At 49.8% G+C, this 20159-nt stretch overlaps 1 protein-coding gene across 1 annotated transcript in view; it reads left to right on the top strand.

Moving 5' to 3' along the window:
* The window catches only part of ATP9A (ATPase phospholipid transporting 9A (putative)), a 125725-nt gene that overhangs the window by 85199 nt on the left and 20367 nt on the right, over positions 1–20159 (top strand). The window contains exons 15-18 of the mRNA XM_040638482.1: positions 9100–9261; positions 17304–17396; positions 18064–18147; positions 19553–19723. Coding sequence (XP_040494416.1) covers positions 9100–9261; positions 17304–17396; positions 18064–18147; positions 19553–19723 — 510 coding nt within the window. The remainder of the gene's footprint in view (positions 1–9099; positions 9262–17303; positions 17397–18063; positions 18148–19552; positions 19724–20159) is intronic.

Here is a 20159-nt window from a genome sequence, read left to right as displayed (position 1 = left end):
CATTTCAGGACCCTCCTGTCCACTCACTTTCATGGAAGATGAGGGCATCACACTGGCCTCCTGACTCCCCCAGTGCAGGTGTGAGCTGTGTTTAACTGCCATAGGCTGACTTTTTATTTTGTTATTTAATTTTTTTACTTTAAAATATTTTTATTTTATGTTCTTTTTATTCCAGTACAGTTAACATACAGTGTGGTATTAATTTCAGGTGTGCAGCATAGGGATTCCACCCTTCATACAACACCCTGTGCTTGTGACAACCGCTGTCCTTCATCCCCCTGACCTGTTTCCCCCAGTGCCCACCCGCCTCCCTTCTGGAGACCATCAGTGTGTTCTCTAGAGTTAAGAGTCCGTTTCTTGGCTTCTCTCTTTCTTTTTTTGTCCCCTTCCTCATTTGTTTTGTTTTTTTAAAATTCCACACATGAGTTGAAATCATATGGTTTTTGTCTTTCTCTGACTGATTTCATTTGGCGTTATACACTCCAGCTACGTCCATGTTGTCACAAATGGCAAGATTGCATTCTTTCTTACGGCTGAGTAATATTCCATCGTGTGTATGTATCTGTTTATTGCCTCCCCTTTATCCCTGCATCTGTCGATGGGCACTTGGGCCGCTTCCATAATTTGGCCGTAGTAAATAACGCTGCTGTAAACATGGGGTGCATGTATCCCTTTGTTGTTTTATTTTTTGGGTAAATACCCAGTAGTGTGGTGACTGGATCATAGGGTAGTTCGGTTTTTAACTTTTTATTTTTTTTATTATTTGTTTATTTTTAAAATTCTTTACACAAATTCAATTTAATTAACGTATAGCACATTATTAGTTTCAGAGGTAGAATTTAGTGATGCATCAGTTGCATGTAACACCCAGTGCTCATTCCATCACGTGCCCTCCTTCATGCCCATCACCCAGTTACCCCATCCCCCTACCCACCTCCCGTCCAGCAACCCTCAGTTTGTTTCTTAGAGTTAAGAGTCTCTTTTTTTTTTTTTTTTAAGATTTTATTTCTTTGACAGAGAGAGCACAAGCAGGGGGAGCAGGCAGGGGAGAGGGAGAAGCAGGCTTCCCGCCGAGCAGGGAGCCCAATATGGGGCTCGATCCTAGGACTCTGGGATCATGACCTGAGCCGAAGGCAGACACTTAATGGCTGAGCCACCCAGGTGCCCCAAGTTAAGAGTCTCTTATGGTTTGTCTCCCTCTCTGTTTTCTTTCTTTCTTTCTTTCTTTCTTTTTTTTTTAAGATTTTATTTATTTATTTGACAGGGACACCCAGCAGAGAGGGAACACAAGCAGGGGGAGTGGGAGAGGAAGAAGCAGGCTCCTAGCTGAGGAGCCTGATGTGGGGCTTGATCCCAGAACGCCGGGATCACGCCCTGAGCCGAAGGCAGACGCTTAACGGCTGAGCCACCCAGGGGCCCCTCCCTCTCTGTTTTCATCTTATTTTATTTTTCCTTCCCTTCCCCTCTGTTCACCTGATTTATTCCTTAAATTCCACATATGAATGAAATCGTATGATATTTGTCTTTCTCTGACTGACTTATTTTGCTTAGCATAATATTCTCTAGTTTTTATTTTATTTTTTTAGGTAATCTCTATGCCCGATGCAGGCTCAGACTGCGGGCTCCAAGGTCAGGAGTTGCAGGCTCCACGGACTGAGCCAGCCGGGCACTCCTGTTTTTAACTTTTTGAGGAAACTTCATACTGTTTTCCACAGTGGCTGCACCAGTCTGCATTCCCAACAACAGTGCCAGAGGGTTCCTTAGTGGAGTGACGTTAGGCAAAGCGTGGGGGAGCTGACAGCAGTAAGAGAAGGCCGCCTGCTGCATACCTGCTCTCCGTGCCAGGCACTGTGCTCTGGGCAGCCCTTACGACCCGGTTACTGTGACCATGCCCGTTTTGCAGAAGAGGTGTAGGTTGGCTGTGGGGTGTCCCCAGGGCCACGTGGCTAGCAGCATTAAAACGAGGCAGCCCATGTCCAGAGGCTGGCCGTGTGACTCTGCGGTACTGCTTCCCTACCCATGGGATGAGGGCTTGAACGTGCGTTGTCGCTCACGAAGGACTGCTGAGTGCTGTGCCCCTGTGTTGGGAGCTTAGGGCTGATACTGGGTGAGCTTCCAAGTGTCTGCTTGTTCTTGCCTGTTCTGAGCTAGCATTCAGGGTCTGTTTGCCTCCCAGGCTCAGTGAAGTATATTTTTTGGTCCCTTCCCTCTCTCATTTTGGGCAGCTTCCATGCTTGGTGCTCAGAAACCTTCTAGCAGACCCCAGAAGCCTTCCCACAGTGTCTTGTCTTCACCACCCATCTCCCCAAGTCCTGTCTTTAGAAGGGAAAACCAACAAGGGTGTGTTTCTCCTCTAGTCTCCAGTAACCTTGAAACAGCCCCGTTGCAAATGTACAAGAGATAAGCAAAGAGCTGTGTGTACAGGTCTCTCCCGATGGCCTAGGGGCAGGAGGGCGTTCCTGTGTCCAGGTCACCATGCTGGGAGCTAGAAAAGTATAGTGAAGATAAAGCTCACCTAGAAGCAGATTTTATTATTGCCCCCCCCCCCCCCATTGTAAGAGTAACTAAGCTTGTTACAGAAAAAGGATGCAGGGGCAGCTGGGGGGCCCTGTCTGTTAAAGGGTCTGACTTTTGGTTTCAGCTCAGGTCGTGATCTCAGGGTCCTGAGATCAAGCCCCGCATTGGGCTCTGTGCTCAGTGTGGAGTCGGCTTGAGATTCTCTCCCTCTCCCTCTGCCCCTCTCCACCACACTTGTGCGCTCGCACGCTCTCTCTCAAATAAATAAATAAATCTTTAAAAAAAAAAAAAAGAAAAAAGTAAACAATTAGAGAAAAAACCATTTTGATATTTTCCCTTCCCATCTCTCTTCTCCACGGAGAATTTAAATGTTTGGCATCATTGCACATTCCATCTCGATCTGTCCACTTGGTAAGACACGGTCTCATCCCTGTCTAGCAGCCTCTGTGGCAACATGTTCAGTGGCTACACTCATTCCTGCAGCTGCGGGCACCACAGATGACTGACCCTGTCTCCCACTTCTGGCCGTCCTAAGTTTCAGCGTCCTGACATAGCCTGGTGGATCGGATCTCTCCGTGCATCCCCGAGTGTGTACGTCAAAGCCCCAGTTGTCTCCTTCTGCATCTTCCTAACCCTGTTGCAGAGAGTGTGGCTGAGAACCACCAGGGAAAGGCAGGCGTGTGGCTCCTCGGGGGGCCTGTGAGCTCAGTCCTTCCATGGCGCCGGGAGGTTTTCCCCTCCGGGGCCATGTTCATCTCTCAGGGGCGTGCGCTCCCCCGAAATACCTCCTTGTACCTGCGCTCCAGGCGCGCGGACAGTGACCACATTCAGACGTGGGCGCACAGGAGGGAGAAAGATTTAGGAGGTGGGTAGGGCTTTATCATCGTCCTGCCGGGGCCTCGGCCTGGAGGGTGTGTTCAGAGAACAGAGGTCAGGAACTTAAGGAGAAAACCCTCCTCCATCAATGTTACTTATTAACCATGGGGGTAAAAATCTTGAAATAGAGTTTTGTTGCTCAGAAGACACAGGGTGCTGTGAGTGTTTTCGGGACACAGGAGGAAACTATCAAATGAGCCATCCTTGGTGTTAGGGCCTCCGTGGGCCGGAGATGGAAAAGTTCTGTCCCTTTCTTATTAGGGTTAGCCCAGAATGGACTTAAGGGAATAGTCATTTTTTTTTTTTAAAGATTTTATTTATTTGAAAGAGACAGCCAGCGAGAGAGGGAACACAAGCAGGGGGAGTGGGAGAGGAAGAAGCAGGCTCACAGCAGAAGAGCCCGATGTGCGGCTTGATCCCAGAACGCCGGGATCACGCCCTGAGCCGAAGGCAGACGCTGAACGACTGCGCCACCCAGGCGCCCCGGGAATAGTCATTTCTAAAGGGCTGAGTTTTTATGGAGATGATGTCATTCTTTTCAGATACTAATTTTCGTCCGATTCACTGATAGGAGGCTGAATTTCAAGTACTGGATCAAAGAAACTTGGATCAGGGAGCGGCCTTTTATTCAACCACCTTGCTCACGGTTTCTTTTTCTTTTTTTTCTTTTTTTCTTTTTTTTAAGATTTTTTTATTTATTGATTTGACAGAGATAGCCGGCGAGAGAGGGAACACAAGCAGGGGGAGTGGGAGAGGAAGAAGCAAGCTCCCAGCGGAGGAGCCTGATGCGGGACTCAATCCCAGGACTCTGGGATCACGCCCTGAGCCAATTTGCCCACAATTTCTTAAGCAAAACTGGCCAGGTTTTGTTTGCTCCATGCTGTGTTTTTTTTTTTTCTTTTTAAAAAATATCTGCAGCAATATTTTAAAGATAACTTAATGGTATCTAAGAATCAGCTTTTCTTGAGAAAGATCCGATCTGGAAATGGCAGGCTCAGTTCCTACTGGGCAGTGGTTAGCCGAGCTGGGTGGCTGCTGCCTCAGTTTACCCCGGCCCCTTGGGGCCCGCCCTCCTCCTGTCTGCTCCCTGTCCAGCCCCAGTGGTGCCTTGTTGAATCAATTTCCTCATTAAGCAAAGAATGCCTTAAGTCTGTGGATGCATTCATAGTCTTGACGGCCGGATGAGGGCGGACTGGCCAGTCTTTGTGAGCCCCAGTGTCGATCTTGAATACCAGCAAAGATATCAGATTCACGCGTGCTCTTATGATTACTGTGTATCCTGCTTCTGACAAGAATTCAAGGCTCGTTAGCCTGACCTGGCATCTTTCCCAAGCACACATTCCCTGGTACAAAGGGAAAATTATTAAAACTTGTCACAGGTGGTTTATTGCTGACCCACAGATGATGAAAAAGCCCTTTCATGGATCGTTCTGGCATGAATTCTTCAGATGGGCATTTCAGGGAGGGAGCGTAGCAGCCTGTCCTTTTGATTTCCTGACCCAAACCAGAACACCCAGGCGACTGACTCAGGACCCCAGCTCCCCACCCTCCGCCCCGTCTCGGTTTTCATTTGACTGAGTTAATTTATTTGTTCATTCATTCATTCAACCTTAACGGGGTTTCTTTTTCTGCTGCTGTTCTGACCTCTGTATATTCTGATCCAAAGCCCCAGAGACCCCACTTCAGGCTGTTAGGGACAGGGAGACTCAAAACGCCCCAGATCCTTTCTGTTTGGGTGATATGGGATGATTTTCTTGAACGGAAGCTCGGACCCACCAGGACGAGAAAGAAGTAGCCTCATTTTCTATCATCTTGTTTTGGAAAGAAATGCAGTTGTCTCTCCTGACCCCTAGAATGTTTGTCCCTGCTGCAGTCGAGAAGGGTCAGGGAGCACCCCAGTTCCAAACCAGTCTCTTCGCAGTAGGACCTCAGGGATTGCTGCTAGAAAGCAGCTTCAGATTAATGCTGACTTAGATTAACGTGGGCCAGAGAGTGGATGGCAAGACTCAGAGATGCCCCCCCACTCCACCCCCACCACAGGCTCAGGTCCTGGGGGCGTCAGTCCCCAAGGAGACCAGGGGGATTTTGATGAAGAAGTTGGACCCCAGGGTGGGGAGCGGGAAGCATGGTGGTGGTTGGTTCCTTTGCTCAATTGAGAGGTTTGCTTCAGAACAAAATGCACTTAGAAGGCGTTTGCCTACAGGTGTGATTCACCCGTCAGCATTTGTCACTGTTTGTCATCTCGGATTTATAGACTAACTGTTCCTCCATGATGGTCCCTTGGGTCCCTGGCATGGGGGCTGGGCTGGCCAAGGCCCGAACTGCCTCACAGTCCTGGAAGCCACTTCCGGGTCTCGAGTTCCACGTTCTTTCTCGATTGACGTGAGGACCAGGCTTTGGGGGAATTGATGCATTTCCTTGAAGCCCAGTGCCACCAACTTTTCACATCTTTTCAGAACAGTGAAGTCACAGCAGCTTGGAAACAGGAATGGAAAAACCCCTTTCACTAACAATGATGGTTGAAGGCCCCCAGAGAAGAATTTTTCTTTGTTACTAAATTGGTGTGTAAAGGTGTGAACTTAGTCAAGCTTTTTCAGCTTGTGTGTCCTTACATATTTGTAATACCTTATGTTGGGATATGTGTTTACTTAATTAACATTAAACATAGAAGAAATGCGTGTACGTGATAAAAATACTTCAGTAGTACAGAAAGGTAAAAGTAGGGGGTAGAAGTGCGGCGTCCCGCACGCGGCACCCAGTGCAGCATTTCCGTGCAGATGGGATGGTTTTGTGCATACCCTCCTTCAGTGGTTTTGTTCATTTTAGACTTTGAGAGAGGATTGTTAGCGGATAAGAGAGACACTAGTGAAAGTCAGAGTCATTGCGTTAAACGACTTCATGAATGGGTTTCCAAAGGCTGATGTAGGCTAATAGCAAAAAAGACCGAAAACAATCATTACTTGACTAGTCCGTTCTTTGGAGGTGGAGGTCCGTGGGACCACCTTCCATTCATGTGACTCCTGGTTGACTTGCTATGACATCATTCAAACAGGGTAGAGTTTCCCATTCTTGCAAACAGACCTCTGGCTAGCATAAATGCAGTTCGTGTCCACTGCAGAAACCTAGTGAGGTATCCAGCATAGCCCACCAGGGATGGATGCCCAGATGTTTAGAGCTGGACCGGAAACAGAAAATAAGCCACCTGGAGCCCCACACTTCGCAGAGGCTGGAGGGGGCGCGGGGGCGGGTGGCAGAGCTGGGCCGGAGCCTGGGTTTGATCGCTGCTTCAGGGAGTAGCAGCCCAGCAGAGCTTCGGGGTTCTGGAAACAGCAGCGGGTATCTGCTTGTGCAGAGTCTCTTGGTGGAAGGAAGGGGGAGCTCAGGAAGCACCCCAATGAAGTAGAAGTGTGGGCGTCTGATTCCCTGGGAGAGTGACTCTTATTGCCTTCGGGCCCCGCAGGGACCCTGTGAAATACTGCAGACGGTTACAGACGGGCATAGTGGGCACCTGTGTCCCCACTTCCAGAACTGACACCTCCCATGCGCCCCTTTCTCTGTCACCCTCTGTCACCCCCCAGGTCTGCTCTCTCCTAAAGCCTGTCTTCTTTTCTTTCCCTAAAGATTAAATTTTCTAGAAGAAAAAGGGAAGGGGTACCTTTTCTTTTTTACACCCCATGCTCTTGGACTTGGATCAGAATAAAATGGCAGCTTGTTTGGCATTCAAATTGGAAGACTCTTATACACGTTTCCCATCGCTGCTGTCGCCAATTGCTGCAAATCTGATGTTCTGAAACAGTACGATGTATTCCAGGGGTGCAGGTGAGAGGCCAGGTCCGGGGCTCACCGAACTGTCATCAGGGAGTTGGCAGGCGGCCCGTGTTCCTCCCGGAGGCTCCAGGGGTGACCCGTTGCCTTGCCTTTCCCAGCTCCTAGAAGCTGCCCCTGCTCCTTGGTTTATGTCCCTTCCTCCATCTTCCAAACCAACACCGTCTCATTGCCCGCAGTTCTCTCCCTGGCCATAGCCGGGAACGTTCTGCCTTTGAAGACTCCTGTGATTCCATTGGGTCCACCTGGATAATCCAGGACAGTCTCTCCCATTGCCAGGTCCCTAATCTTCATCACCCCCTGCCAAGCCCATTTTGCCCTGTAAGGTAACATGTTCACATGTCCAGGGATTGGGATGTGGGCATCTTTGGGGGCCATTATTCTGCCTGCCGCACGTCCTGCGAACTTTCTACCAGTGACAGCGTGTTGGGGGATGTCAGGGGTGGAGGCCGGACTGCGGCCAGTCTCCCCCTGCAGATGCGGCGGTGCACGTGTGCTCTGTGGCCGGGCTCTGTGGCCGGGCACCCGGATGACCTGGGATTGGCAGTTTCCCCAGGGCTTTCTACTTGGGTCAGTTAGACCCGGAATGAGATCCCATGTCAGCCTGTCGCTGCTGGCAGCCGAGAGCAGCTGCCACGCTTGCCCCTCTGAGTCTCAGTTTCTGCATCCGTCAGGTGGAGTTGGTCCTTCTTAGCTCAGCGGACAGATGAGCAAGCAGGCTGCCCCTGTCACGTAGACCGTGTCCGTCGGGCGCACCGTGGGCTCTTCACACTTACTTGTGTCTCCTTCTGGGTCAGTGGGGGGAAGGGCCAGCGGGGGTGGGGACTTGCTGCTGTCCCACCCCTCCCCAGCTCCCCTCTCTGTCCCCACCTTTGCTTCCCTTTTCCACTCGTATTTCCTTCTCTTCCCAGAGACCTCAGCCAGATTCATCTGTGGACGCACCCCCCCCACAGGCTTTTAAAACATGCACATTAATTGTTTAATCTACAAGGAGATCTCAGGGACAGGTCCAGATTTCTGGTTTTTCTTGAGAAGCTGGAAGCTCTGGCTATCCTGGGCTGCATTCCCCTGGGGCAGCCTCCTCCTTCAGTGCGACAGGGGGTCACCGCCCTGTGGATGGGACGTGGGCTCCCCTTGCCATGTCCCCCCCCCCCAGCCCTCTTCACTCTCTTGCACAACCAGTCTGGCCCCTACCTTGGAGTTTGCAGCCCCCCTACCTTTGACCTGAAGTGAAGGAAGCCTCACTGAGGCTGCCAGAAGGTTCCCGCAGGGGACAGAAGCCATGCCTCCAGGAAAGGGCAGTATGTGGTGGGTGGGCTTGGGCGCCAGTAAACCCAGGTGCCTGCCTGGCCTGGCCACACCACTGCCCATCTCGTGCAGCTGAATTACTAACTTCACCCAGTGCGTTTCCTCATCTGATCTCACCCTCAGCGGTACTGCCTTCTGGGGGGGGGGTTTGATTCTCTGGGTGGGGGGCTGTCTGCTGTGTGGTCCCCAGGCTTGGAGGAGAGTGTGAAGGTGGAGTGCTACCCTGCATCGCGCCCTCCTTTCCTCATACTGCTGTGGGCCTGGTGCGAATCCTCCAGAAGGGGTCACTCTCGATCCTATGCGCTCTCTCTGCCTCGGCTCTGGCATGCAGCCTGCTTTGGGGCCTGGGAGAGAAGGTGAGTTGTACCGCGTGGAGGGTGGCTGGGCGGGTGGCAGCGCCTGCAGGCCCGGAGGAACCAGTGCTGTCACTGGCACGCCCAGCCTTCCCCAGGGACACTGCCAGCTTGCGCTTTGCCGGTCGCTGCAACCCCTTCCACCTTGGCGTTCATTTGCTTGACCTCTGACCCGGGACCCTGGCGGTATATCTGACCTTTGACCCTATGTCACGTTTAGGTGGCCCTGGTACAGTGGACCGAAAGCGTGGGCTTAACCCTGGTGGGCCGAGACCAGTCTTCCATGCAGCTGAGGACCCCTGGCGACCAGATCCTGAACTTCACCATCTTACAGATCTTCCCTTTCACCTACGAAAGCAAGCGCATGGGCGTCATCGTGAGGGTGAGTTTCCTTCTCCGGGACTTGAAATGATTAAAAACTCACGTCTCCTTTGTGGGTCCCTGAAGCTCAACATTCTTTCTTAACCCTTTCTTACCCTCTTTGCTGTGATGTCTGTTGTCCACACTAACGAGAGAAGGGAATTGCCCCAACAGAAAGGTTACTCGTCCATCAACGGGACAAGACCTCGGGTGGCTGGTCCGTTTCTGGTTAGCCTCGTTCTAGAGGGAAAGGTCTAATGCGTGTGGACTGGGCACTTCTGGGTAGCAATACAGTCCCCACTGCATACGCTTCTGTTGAAACACGTATCTGCTGAGGTGAGACTCACATAGGTGAACCATTTTAAAGTGTAGAATGCAGTGGCATGTAGTACGTTCACGGTGTGCTGCACCCACCGCTTTTTTTTTTTTTTTTTAAGAGCAGGGGAGGGGAAGAGGGAAGAGGGAAGGAGGGAGAGAGAATTTTAAGCAGGCTCCTCACCCAGCGTGGAGCCCAGTGCGGGGCTAGATCTCATGACCCTGCAATCATGACTTGAGCCGAAATCAAGAGTCCGACGCTTAAGTGACTGAGCTGCCCAGGCCCCCACAGCTCCCCCTTCAGTCAAGTTTCAAAACGTTTCCATCACCCCCGAAAGGAACCCTCATACCCATTAAATAGTGACTCCCCATTCCTCCTTCATTCTAGTTCCTGGAATCACCAGTCCGCTTTCGGTCTCTAGGAATTTACTGGTTCTGGATACTTCATGTAACTGGAACTCTATATGTGACCTTTCGTGTCTGACTTCTTTCATTCAGCGTAACGTCATCAGGGTTCATCCAAGTTGCGGCACCAATCAGAGCTCCAGGCCTTTGTATGGCTGAGTAATGGCTTATCCGTTCATCTGTTCATAGGCATTTCGGTTGTTTCCCCCTTTTGGCTGTGGTCAATAATGCTGCTGTGAGCACTCACGTACAAGGATTTGAACACCCGTTTTCAATTCTTTTGGGTGTAGACCTAGGAATGGAACTGCTGGGTCATGCTGGGTCCATTACCCACTTGCTAGATAATTCCATCTTTTAACTTTATGAGGAACCTTCAAATGGTTTTCTGTAATGGCACACCGTTTTACATTCCCACTGGCAATGTAGGAAGGTTCCAGTTTTTCCACATCTTCACCAACATTTCGTGGCCATTTTCATGGTTGGGAAGTGGTATTTCATTGTGGTTGTGATTTGTGTTGACTTCATGACTGATGATGTTGAATATCTTTGTGTGCCTGTTGGCCAATTTCATATCTTCCGTGGAGAAACGTGTATTCAACTCCTTTGCCCACCTTTTAAGTTGGTTGGTTGTCTTTTTGTTGTTCATTTGTAAGAGTTCCTTGTATAGTCTGGGTATCATCTGAGAGATGATATGCAAATATTTTCTCTTATTCTCTACGTTGTCTTTTCACTTTCTTGATAAAATACCTTTGATTCACAGAAGTCACTAATTTTGAGGAAGCCCAATTTATCTACTTTTTCTTTTGTTGCTCTTGACTGAGGTGTCATATCTAAGAATTTATCGTTAAATCTAAGGTCATGGGGGCGCCTGGGTGGCGCAGTCGTTAAGTGTCTGCCTTTGGCTCAGGGCGTGATCCCAGCGTTCTGGGATTGAGTCCCACATCAGGCTCCTCCGCTGGGAGCCTGCTTCTTCCTCTCCCACTCCCCCGGCTTGTGTTCCCTCTCTCCCTGGCTGTCTCTCTCTCTGTCAAATATAAATAAAATCTTAAAAAAAAAAAAAAATCTAAGGTCATGAAAATTTATTCCTATATTAAGAATTTTGTAGTTTTAGCTCTTTAAGTCATTGATGCATTTCGGGTTAATTTTTGTATATGGTGTGAAGTAGGGGTTCAACTTCATTCTTTTCCATGTGTATATACAGCTGTCCCAGCACCATTTGTTGGAGAGACTCTTGTAGTCTTGGCCCCCTTGTTGTAACTCAATATTTTAAATGTTTTCTCATTTGTACAATCACAGAAGTTATTGGGAAAAAATACAGTGCTCATTCGGCACCATCATTTTGTCATATTTTTTCAACTTTTGTTTTCATATATTTTGAAACTTTTCTTGAAATACAGCATCCACAGAGAACAGTGCAGACATCCAAAGTGTGCAGCTCAAGTGTTTTACACGGTTAGCACACCCACGTGACCAGCATCCAGAGCAAGGATCAGAATCCCAACCTTGGTTACCCCAGCAGCTCCCTTGTGCTCCTTCCTGGTCACCTACATCCCTCTCCCCACAGGGGTAGAGCCACTCTCCCAGTTTCTACCACTGATTAATCTCTTTTTGAGATTTTCTCCTCATATAAAAGAAATCATGCAGTAGATTTTCGTGTTTGAGTTCCTTTGCTCATATTTATATTTGTAAGATTCATCCCTATTTTTGTAGGTATTGTAGTTTAAATTTTCTTTTTTTTAAAGAAATAAAACACTGTGCATTCAGTTGAAGGCCCATCTGCCCCCTGCTGGATGTGCCTCCTTTCCATTCCTACAGGAAGTTCATAATTTTTAAGGAATTTTAAGGTACTATTATCAGATACGTTTGGGTATAAATAATGTATATTATGGTTTTGCATATTTTTATTCTTTGTATATGTGGCATTGTCTCATCATCTCATTTCATGTTCTTAACATTAAAGAGAACTTTATGTTCATACACTTAATCCTACGTGGTTAATTTTAGCCATGTTAGAGCGTTACACTGTACGAATATACCTCTCTTCCTTCAGTTTACCGGAGTTCCCTGTTGATACACTTTAGATAGTTGCCATTTTTTTTGCCCTTAGAAACAGCACTGCCATGCATGTCCTTGTCTATCCTGGTCTCCATTATACGTAATGCTAATGTCTCTCTGTGGAGCTGTCCAGAGGCCGGGTTGCTGGGTTGGCAATATATACATCTTCACCTCTACCGGAGATCACCAACTTTTTCCCCGAAATGCTTGCACGAATCTTGGTCCCACCGCTCCTTCACATCCTCACCATTCTTTGAGTGTCAGATTTTTAAAATTTTGTCACTTGTCTTATTATACCATTTGCTCTTTTACTCAAAGAACCACACTTTCCATTCTGGGAAGCCTGGGAACCCAGTGTTCCACACACCACTGTGTTCTGTGACTCTTACACCTGGCTGATGATCGGAATTACCCAGGGAGCGTTAAAAATGCAGATGACTTTGTCCCATCTGGACCTGTTCTGCTGTTGGGTTGGTTCCTTGGCATTCATAAAGGTTTTTCACATCATTTGGCTTGATGGGAGAAAACGCCGCTCAGAGCTTGGGCACCTGTGGACTATGACTCATCTTTTTTGTTTTGTTTTTAAAAGAAATGAGGCATTGAATTTAAAATAAATTAAAAAATTAAAAGAAATGAGGCTCCCTTCCACCCTGATCTACCCAAGTGTTTTATGCCTTAAAGAGCAAAGAGCTGGGGATTCTGCGGTAATAAATCTTTAACAGTAGTGCGAGTAGTTCGTGATCAGGGTACTTAGTAGTAGCAGAGGTCCTAGTACTAGAAGCTGAGGAACAGCAGTAATGTGTTGATAGGTAACACTTAATGATGCTTATTGTGTGCCAGACGCTGTTCTAAATGATTTGCATAAACTCATTAATTCTTACCGTAAGCCAACAAGGTAGGTGCCATTGTGATTGGCATTTGGCAGAGGAGAAAGTTGAGGTGTAGAGAGGCTAAGCGGTCTCCGCAAGTTCACAGAATGGTGGAGCTGGGACTGGACCCCAGGTGATGTGGCCCCCAAGTCCATGCTCTTTAACCACTAGGACCTGGGAGTTCGGGTGCAGTGAGTGGGGCGTCGAAAAGCTCCTAGGGCACCCATAGTGATGTGGGGGTGGTGTATCACACATTGCCGGAGAGTAGATTATCCCACACTTAGGGCCTTCAAGCAATAGAAGGTAGAATCTCACGGGGTCTCTGGGCCAAGAATCTGGGTGCAGCTTCTCTGGGTCCTGCGGCCCGTGGTATCTTGCAGGCTGCTGACATCCAGGGTTCAACTGGGGCAGGATCCACTTGCAGATAAAATCAGGGTTGTTGGCAGGACTCAGCTCCTTGCGCTTGTTGGACTGAGGGCTTCAGTTCTTCTCTGTTTTGGGGGGAGGCCACCCTCATTCTTGGCTCCCCGGGCTTCTCTGTAGGTCAGCTCCCTTGTCAGCAGGCTTCGTCAGAGTGGACAAGTAAGCTTGTGAGCAAGAGGGCAGACACAGTCTTTGTAACCTGATCTCAGAACTGGCCTTCCATTCCTTCACTTCTGCGTCGCTAACCAGAAGCATGTCACCGGGTCCATCCCCCCCCCCCACTCAGTGGGAGTGGGTCTCACAAGGGCATGAATGCCAGGGGGTGGGGGTCCTTGGGAGCCGTTGAAGAAGCTGCCTCCCGTCCGTGTAGAAGAAACAGCTTCGTGAGCTGCTGTCCTGATCACCTAGCATGAATGTGCTTTGACAATGACACATTTTTAAGGGATTTTTATGTCCCTGATGGCCAGTAGGTGCCTTCAGACTCAACAGGACGCATATCCTTGGCAACTTTTGGTGGGAAGGGAGCTTTTTCTCCCACGCTGCTGCTGCTTTCCCCACGGGCCCATACCTGGCCTGACCCATGGCTTCTAAACCGTATCTCGAGCACACATCTGATGTCAAGAACATCCGTGGCCTGGAAGCAACAGCTTAAATCAGGTGGGTGGGTGTTTCCTGGTGAATCAGAGTCATTATCTCCCACGGATTTACTTTTGTTCCAGCTTTTATGTTTTCAAGTTCTAGGACCATGGGCTCTGCTGAAGTCATTTGAAGGCTGACTCATCCTCAGATACCCAACCAATATCAGCCATTCTAGGATACGTGAGCAATACCCCCACCCTTCCTTTAGCGTGAAGGGCTCTTGGTCCCAGATACGCGTCATATTTCATGAGCTGTGGCCCCGTGTCTTCTCATAGCAGGACCAGTGGGGGATACTTGTCGGATGGGCAGATTGTTATTTTAAAAACACACCCCACCCTTCCAAGGTTTTAAAAAACAAACCAACCCAACATGAGGCATTCAGAACAAATACATATGTAGAGAAAGAGCTCAAGCTCTAATCATCTTTATTTTCACCACCCAAAAATGAGTCCCTCTTCCTTTCTTAGAGAATTTCCTGTGGTTTTTTTTTTCTACGCATATTATGAGTGTAAACATCCACACACATCTTTATGAAATTGGGATCAAATATCCCATCAGGCTTTCTAAACCCTCCCCGCATCAAACAGTATATATGGTGAAAATTTTCTCGTATTAGTAAAAGGTGATTTTTATGATCTTCATGTGTGCCTGGTGCTCGGTTGAAAAAAATATACCATTATTTAATTAGATATTCCTTTCTTGGAGACTTAATGTTTTTCATCTCATTACTGAAAGTCAGTCTGTGAGCAGCCATCTTTGCTAGGCTGTCTTTAACGAAATGTCTATTATTGTTAAGTTTTCTAGTTTGCTGACCTGTCTGCCTCTCTGTCTGTGGTTTTGATGGGTGGAAAGCAGCCTCCAGGGCATGTGGGCAGGTTCTCTACTCCAGTAGAAATCTCCTTAACTCCTCTAACGAAGGCCGTTTTGCCTCCAGGGGACACTGGAGACTGTTGGGAGATATTTTTGGTTATCACAACTCAGGGTGGTACTCTTGCCATCATCTGGTGGGTGGAGGCCAGGACAGCCTCCTGACAGAGAATGATCCACCCCAGGTGTTCATTGTGCCAGGGCCAACAGCTCAGTTCTGATGCACCCCAATATCCTGTTATTTGAAGATACCTGCCCAATTACCCGATGGGAGGAAGGGTTAGCTCAGCTCTAAGACGTCTTGGTTTCATGACTGTTGACGGGGTTGTGCTCTCACTTGGTTCATCAGAAATGCGTGTGAGCTCGTGGACGGTCCTTGGCAGGTACTTCTTGCACTCATACAGCGAAGTCTGGTCTTGGCGCGAATCTCTGTCTTCTGAGGGCTTCCCTGGGGCTAGTGTGCTTGTCTCTCTGAAGGAGGGCTGCGCGGCCTGCTTTGGTTTTGTTGTGTGCAGATGTTCCACTGCCTGCCCCGCAACCCGTCCCACGTGGAATGATGGAGGCGGGTCGTTGCTGTAAATCCTACCCCTGTCATTGTTTGCATAAAGGAGGCCTTTGAACAGGGGCCAGAATCAGACCACAGTGGAAAAAGATGAGGCCCCAAAACAATGCATTACAACCAGCAGCTCTCTGCAAATGTACAGCGCAGTCTTGTCATAATATGAGAGCGGAGTAACCTTGTGATGAACTGGGTGGGAGGAAATGAGTAACGGGAGGAGATGGTTTATGCCGTGTTTATATTGGACGAGCTGTCCGAGCTCTCCTGAGCACCCTCTGCAGGAGAGGAAGCTGGGGAGGGGGAAGCTATTTCCTACCTCTGTGTCGTTATGCGCCGTTTGGGTGAAGGGAAGAGGGAAGAAAGCCCTGGGATGCTTTCACGCAGCTACCTTTGGCCTGAGTTGCAAGCAGGCATAGATGGCGCCTATGCGGCAAAGGTGAAGCGTGCAGCTCTTCTGCTTTGAAGACGCAGGTGCCTCTTGGGGTGGCCGGCGGGCGCTTTTATGAGTAAGCATGTCGTTCTCGAAGATTGTCAGTGATTAGAGGGTATGAGAAAGCTGTTTTAAAGGAAGAAACTTAGACCACAAAGTTGGCTTTGGGTGTTTATTTCGTGTTAATAACGAGTTTACAGGCACCCATTCTGGGCTCCCGAGGGGGGCAGAGTTAGCAGGAGGTGGTGATGGCCATGCTCCGTTCCCTTGCCCATCTCTGCGGCCTCCAGGCTCCCCATGATGGGAGTTGCCGAGGAAGGAATGTCAAGGAATAAGAACCAGGGACTTGACCACCATTCCTCAAAGCCAGGATTTCTCAGCCTCGACACTGTGGACACTGGGGCTGGCTGATTCTTGGCTGTGGTTGTCCTGGATGCTGTGGGATGTTTCGCGGCATCCTTGGCCTCTACCCACTGGATGCTAGCAGCATCCACAATCCCTAGTTGTGACAACCAAAAAGGTCTCCAGATATCAGCAAATGCAAAATCCCCTCCACTGAGACCGCTGGGCTAATAAGCCTTGATCTCGAGGGGCGTATAGAGTTACCATCCCCCAAGCAGGACTGATGACATTGAGTGGACACTGTGTGTATGTCCAGCCCTTGGCTGTGTGCTCTGTGTAGGTGACGTCATTTAAGCCACAATAGCCTGTGTGGTAGGAGTTGTCAGTATTGCTATTTTACAGATGAGAAAACTGAGGTTTAGAGAAAGAAGAAGCATGTCCAAGTGCACACAGCCGAGAGCTGGTGTCGGGTCTAAGCATTCGACACCTGGGCCGTGGTGTTACCTACACCCCAGAAAATCTGGTCACTAGCTAGGTCCTCAAGTAGACATCGGGGTCTGGAATTACCAGGATTGGCAGTTCTCCCTGAAGGCAGTTCGCTCCCCAGGGGACGTTTATTTATGTCTGGAGACATCTGGGTTGTCCCCATGGGGGTGCTGCTGGCAGCTGGTGGGGACAGCCCAGGGACGCTGCAAAAGGTCCTGCAGTGCACAGGTCAGCCCCCACATTCTGCAGCCCATATGTGAATGATGCCAAGGTCGAGAACCCTGCTCTAGATAATTACCTTACTTCCCCGCTTGTCCAGGTCGACCACGGTTTGATAATCCTGGCAGTCCCGTCTATAAATTTAAGGTGATCTTCCAGTGTGGGAGTCCATGCCTGTTGGGACAGTAATGACTAAAAACAACGTTCTTAAATCCTTTTGATCTTGCTTTCATCATTTAATGAGTTTCCAAATGCTTTGAGTTTTCTTCTATTTTCTTGTGGCCTTTGCCCCAAAGTGAGGAGCCCCCTCCTTCTTGCTTTTCATCTTTGGCCAAGTGAAAAAACATTGGCGTCCGCTAAGTACACTTTGTACACCATCTGTCCTGGGAAGTGGGCACGGGAGCAGAAAGTGGGTGTTCCTCTTGGGCATTCATTCCATCGGGCCCCCTCTCTAGGATGAATCAACTGGAGAGATCACATTTTACATGAAGGGAGCGGATGTTGTCATGGCCGGCATCGTGCAGTACAATGACTGGCTGGAGGAAGAGGTAAGTGGGGTGTGGGGAGGCACAACGGGGCCGCAGAAGCATGTCTGGAGGCTGCCCCTTGCAGGGCAAAGCGCGACGGGTCTCTGTACTCATTACCTGTGCCTATGTAACAAGTCACCCCCAGACTTAGCAGCTTAGAACAACATGCTTGTATTTCTCATGGTGCTGTGGGCCAGCTTAGCTGGGTCCTCTGCTCAGGGTCTCCTGAGGGTTTGCTTGGGGCTGGGGTCTCATCTGAAGGCTCAGGTAGGGCAAGACCGTCTTCCAAGCTCACTCAGCTGTCCTGTGCAGGAGTCAGCTCCTCAGTGGCTTTTGGCTGGAGGCAGGTACCAGGAGGGTGGGGATCCCTGGGGGCCACGTCCCAGGCTGCCTATCCCAGTTTGTGATGTGGAGAATTGGCCACAGCAAGGAGAGAAGAAACATATACTGTGCCCATGGACGAAAACCTATGCGTAGGCCACGTTTGTCCTGCGGGCTGCCATGTGGCAGCCTCCCTTGAGAAGCTTTGCTTCAGGGAAGGTTGCTTTAGGGGAAAACCGTATTCTGATTTGCCACTTTCCCCGTGCCCCTGTGTCCACTGTAGCGTCCAGTCCTCCTCAGTGAGAGTCCGGGGCTTGGAGACAGAGCCCTTAGTGTGGCTCTCCACTGACTGTGATCTGCTTTGCAGTGTGGAAACATGGCCCGAGAAGGTCTGCGGGTGCTCGTGGTGGCGAAGAAGTCTCTAGCAGAAGAGCAATATCAAGACTTTGAAGTAAGTGGTCCTGGGACCGTTCTGTTACTTTTTGCAGCCCTACCCTTACCTTTCTGGTCATGTCTCCTCCCCGTCTCCCCCTCGCTTATTCTGCTGTAGCCATGCTTGAGGTCCTTTCTGAGCACCCCACACTCACTTCTGCCACAGGGCCTTTGCACTTGCTCTTCTCTCTGCCTGGAACTCTCTTCCCACACAGAGCTCCGTGGCCTGCTCCCTGGCTTCCTGTGGGTCTCTGCTCAAATGCCACTGCCTCTGAGAAGTCTTCCCAGATGCCCCATCTAAGGCAGCCCCAGTTCACTGCTCGCCACCCATCACCCGCTTAACTTTCTTCACTGTGCTCATCCCCATCTAGGATGACCTTGTTTCTATGTGTCTATCTAATATTCTTCTTCATATCTCCTTCCTGGAATAAAATCTTTCCAGAGCAGAGACCGTCGTCAGTCTAGTTTGCTCTTACATCCCGATACTTAGGATAGTCACTGACGCAAGGTATACCCTCTGGAAAATCTGAAATGGATCACCCCCTTGGAGTCCTCATCTCTTTACGTTGTAAAAAGAGTTGAACTAGAGCACTGATTTTCACGGCCAAGGGTTCCAGCGTAAATATGTCTGGCTTATTGTTCTCTTGTGTGTTTATTGTCCATAAATTGTGTGTTTCTTGAAGGAAAGGTCCTTGTATCCCCAGGCCTGGCACAAAGCCCAGTGCACGCATGGGCGTATGACCGAAAAGGAGAGAGGTGTGGATGGGGACAGGTTTCTGGGGTCCTTGTCCTGCTCCACCCAGAGTAGCTGTGCCTGAGTCTGTCTCTTCCTTGTGCTTGAGTTCTTTGTAAGGTTTTATTTAGCAAGAATTCTAGCCCTGATAAATTCTACCATCCTTTCAAGTTTAAAGGCATGTGTTTGAAACAACCCATTAGGGGATTTTGATTTTCTTCCATGTCTTTGCTAACCCTATAAAGTGGCTACACTGAAGGGTTGGGTCAGTGGTCTTTGGAGGTGGGACTTCGTCTTCAGAAAACCCAGTAATCAGAGTCCTTGGTCACAAAGCGTGTGCTGTGTGTGGGAGAGCCTGCCGTTTGTTTTTGAGATCTTGAGTTGTACCAGTCCTTGCAGCAACCCAGGGAGGTTGGGGCTGTTACTGCTGCTTCATGGATAAGAACAGTTGAGGCTCAGATACGTTGAGCTACTTGCTCGAAGTTGCACAGCAGATAAGTCTAGAGAAAAGGGTGGAACCAGGGCCTCTGCAGGGCCTGGGCCCATGGACTTGGAAGGATGCTGGAAGTCTCCGTTCATCCCTTTGAGGTCCAGCCATGCCTCGGGGTCCCCCTCTTGGTGTGCCGCTCTCCATGCCTGTCAGCCTGGCACCTCCCCACCCTAAGCAGTAGCCGTGTCTCCCGTGTTGCAGGCCCGCTATGTCCAGGCCAAGCTGAGCGTGCATGACCGCTCGCTCAAAGTGGCCACCGTGATCGAGAGCCTAGAGATGGAGATGGAGCTGCTGTGCCTGACGGGGGTGGAGGACCAGCTGCAGGCGGACGTGAGGCCCACCCTGGAGACGCTGCGGAACGCCGGCATCAAGGTACGGGGGTGCTGCCGGAGCCCGGCAGCTGCCATTCACGTCCCCGCAGCAGAGTGTAGCGATTAGACGGGGGCAGGGAAGGAGGTGGGAATAGAGGAACCAGGCGGGCACGGACAGCGACCCACGGCCCCGTCTCTGATGGGCCACTGCCTTCCTCCCGCCCCTCCCGCCCTGCTTCTGGAAGACGTCTTGTGTGTTTGCTTTCACCGCTGTCTCCCCCGCACTGGGCTCCACGAAGGCGGGACCGCGTGCCTCCCCTTATCCCTCCAGCAAGGCTGGGGGTGTTGGGCACATTCTTGTTGAGTGACCGGCCGGCCAGCCATCTGCCTGTCGTTCTGGGTGAATGAGTGGCCACTCCGTGGACAGACCGCCTGTACCAACAAACCGCCATGGGTACACTGTTTGGGGCCACAAAAAAAAAAAAAAAAAAAAAAAA

This window comes from Ursus maritimus, unplaced genomic scaffold (assembly GCF_017311325.1).
Source record: "Ursus maritimus isolate PB19 unplaced genomic scaffold, ASM1731132v1 scaffold_22, whole genome shotgun sequence".
NCBI lineage: Eukaryota > Metazoa > Chordata > Mammalia > Carnivora > Ursidae > Ursus > Ursus maritimus.
The sequence above is the reverse complement of the archived record's forward strand: the minus strand, read 5'-3'. Positions and strand labels throughout refer to the sequence as shown.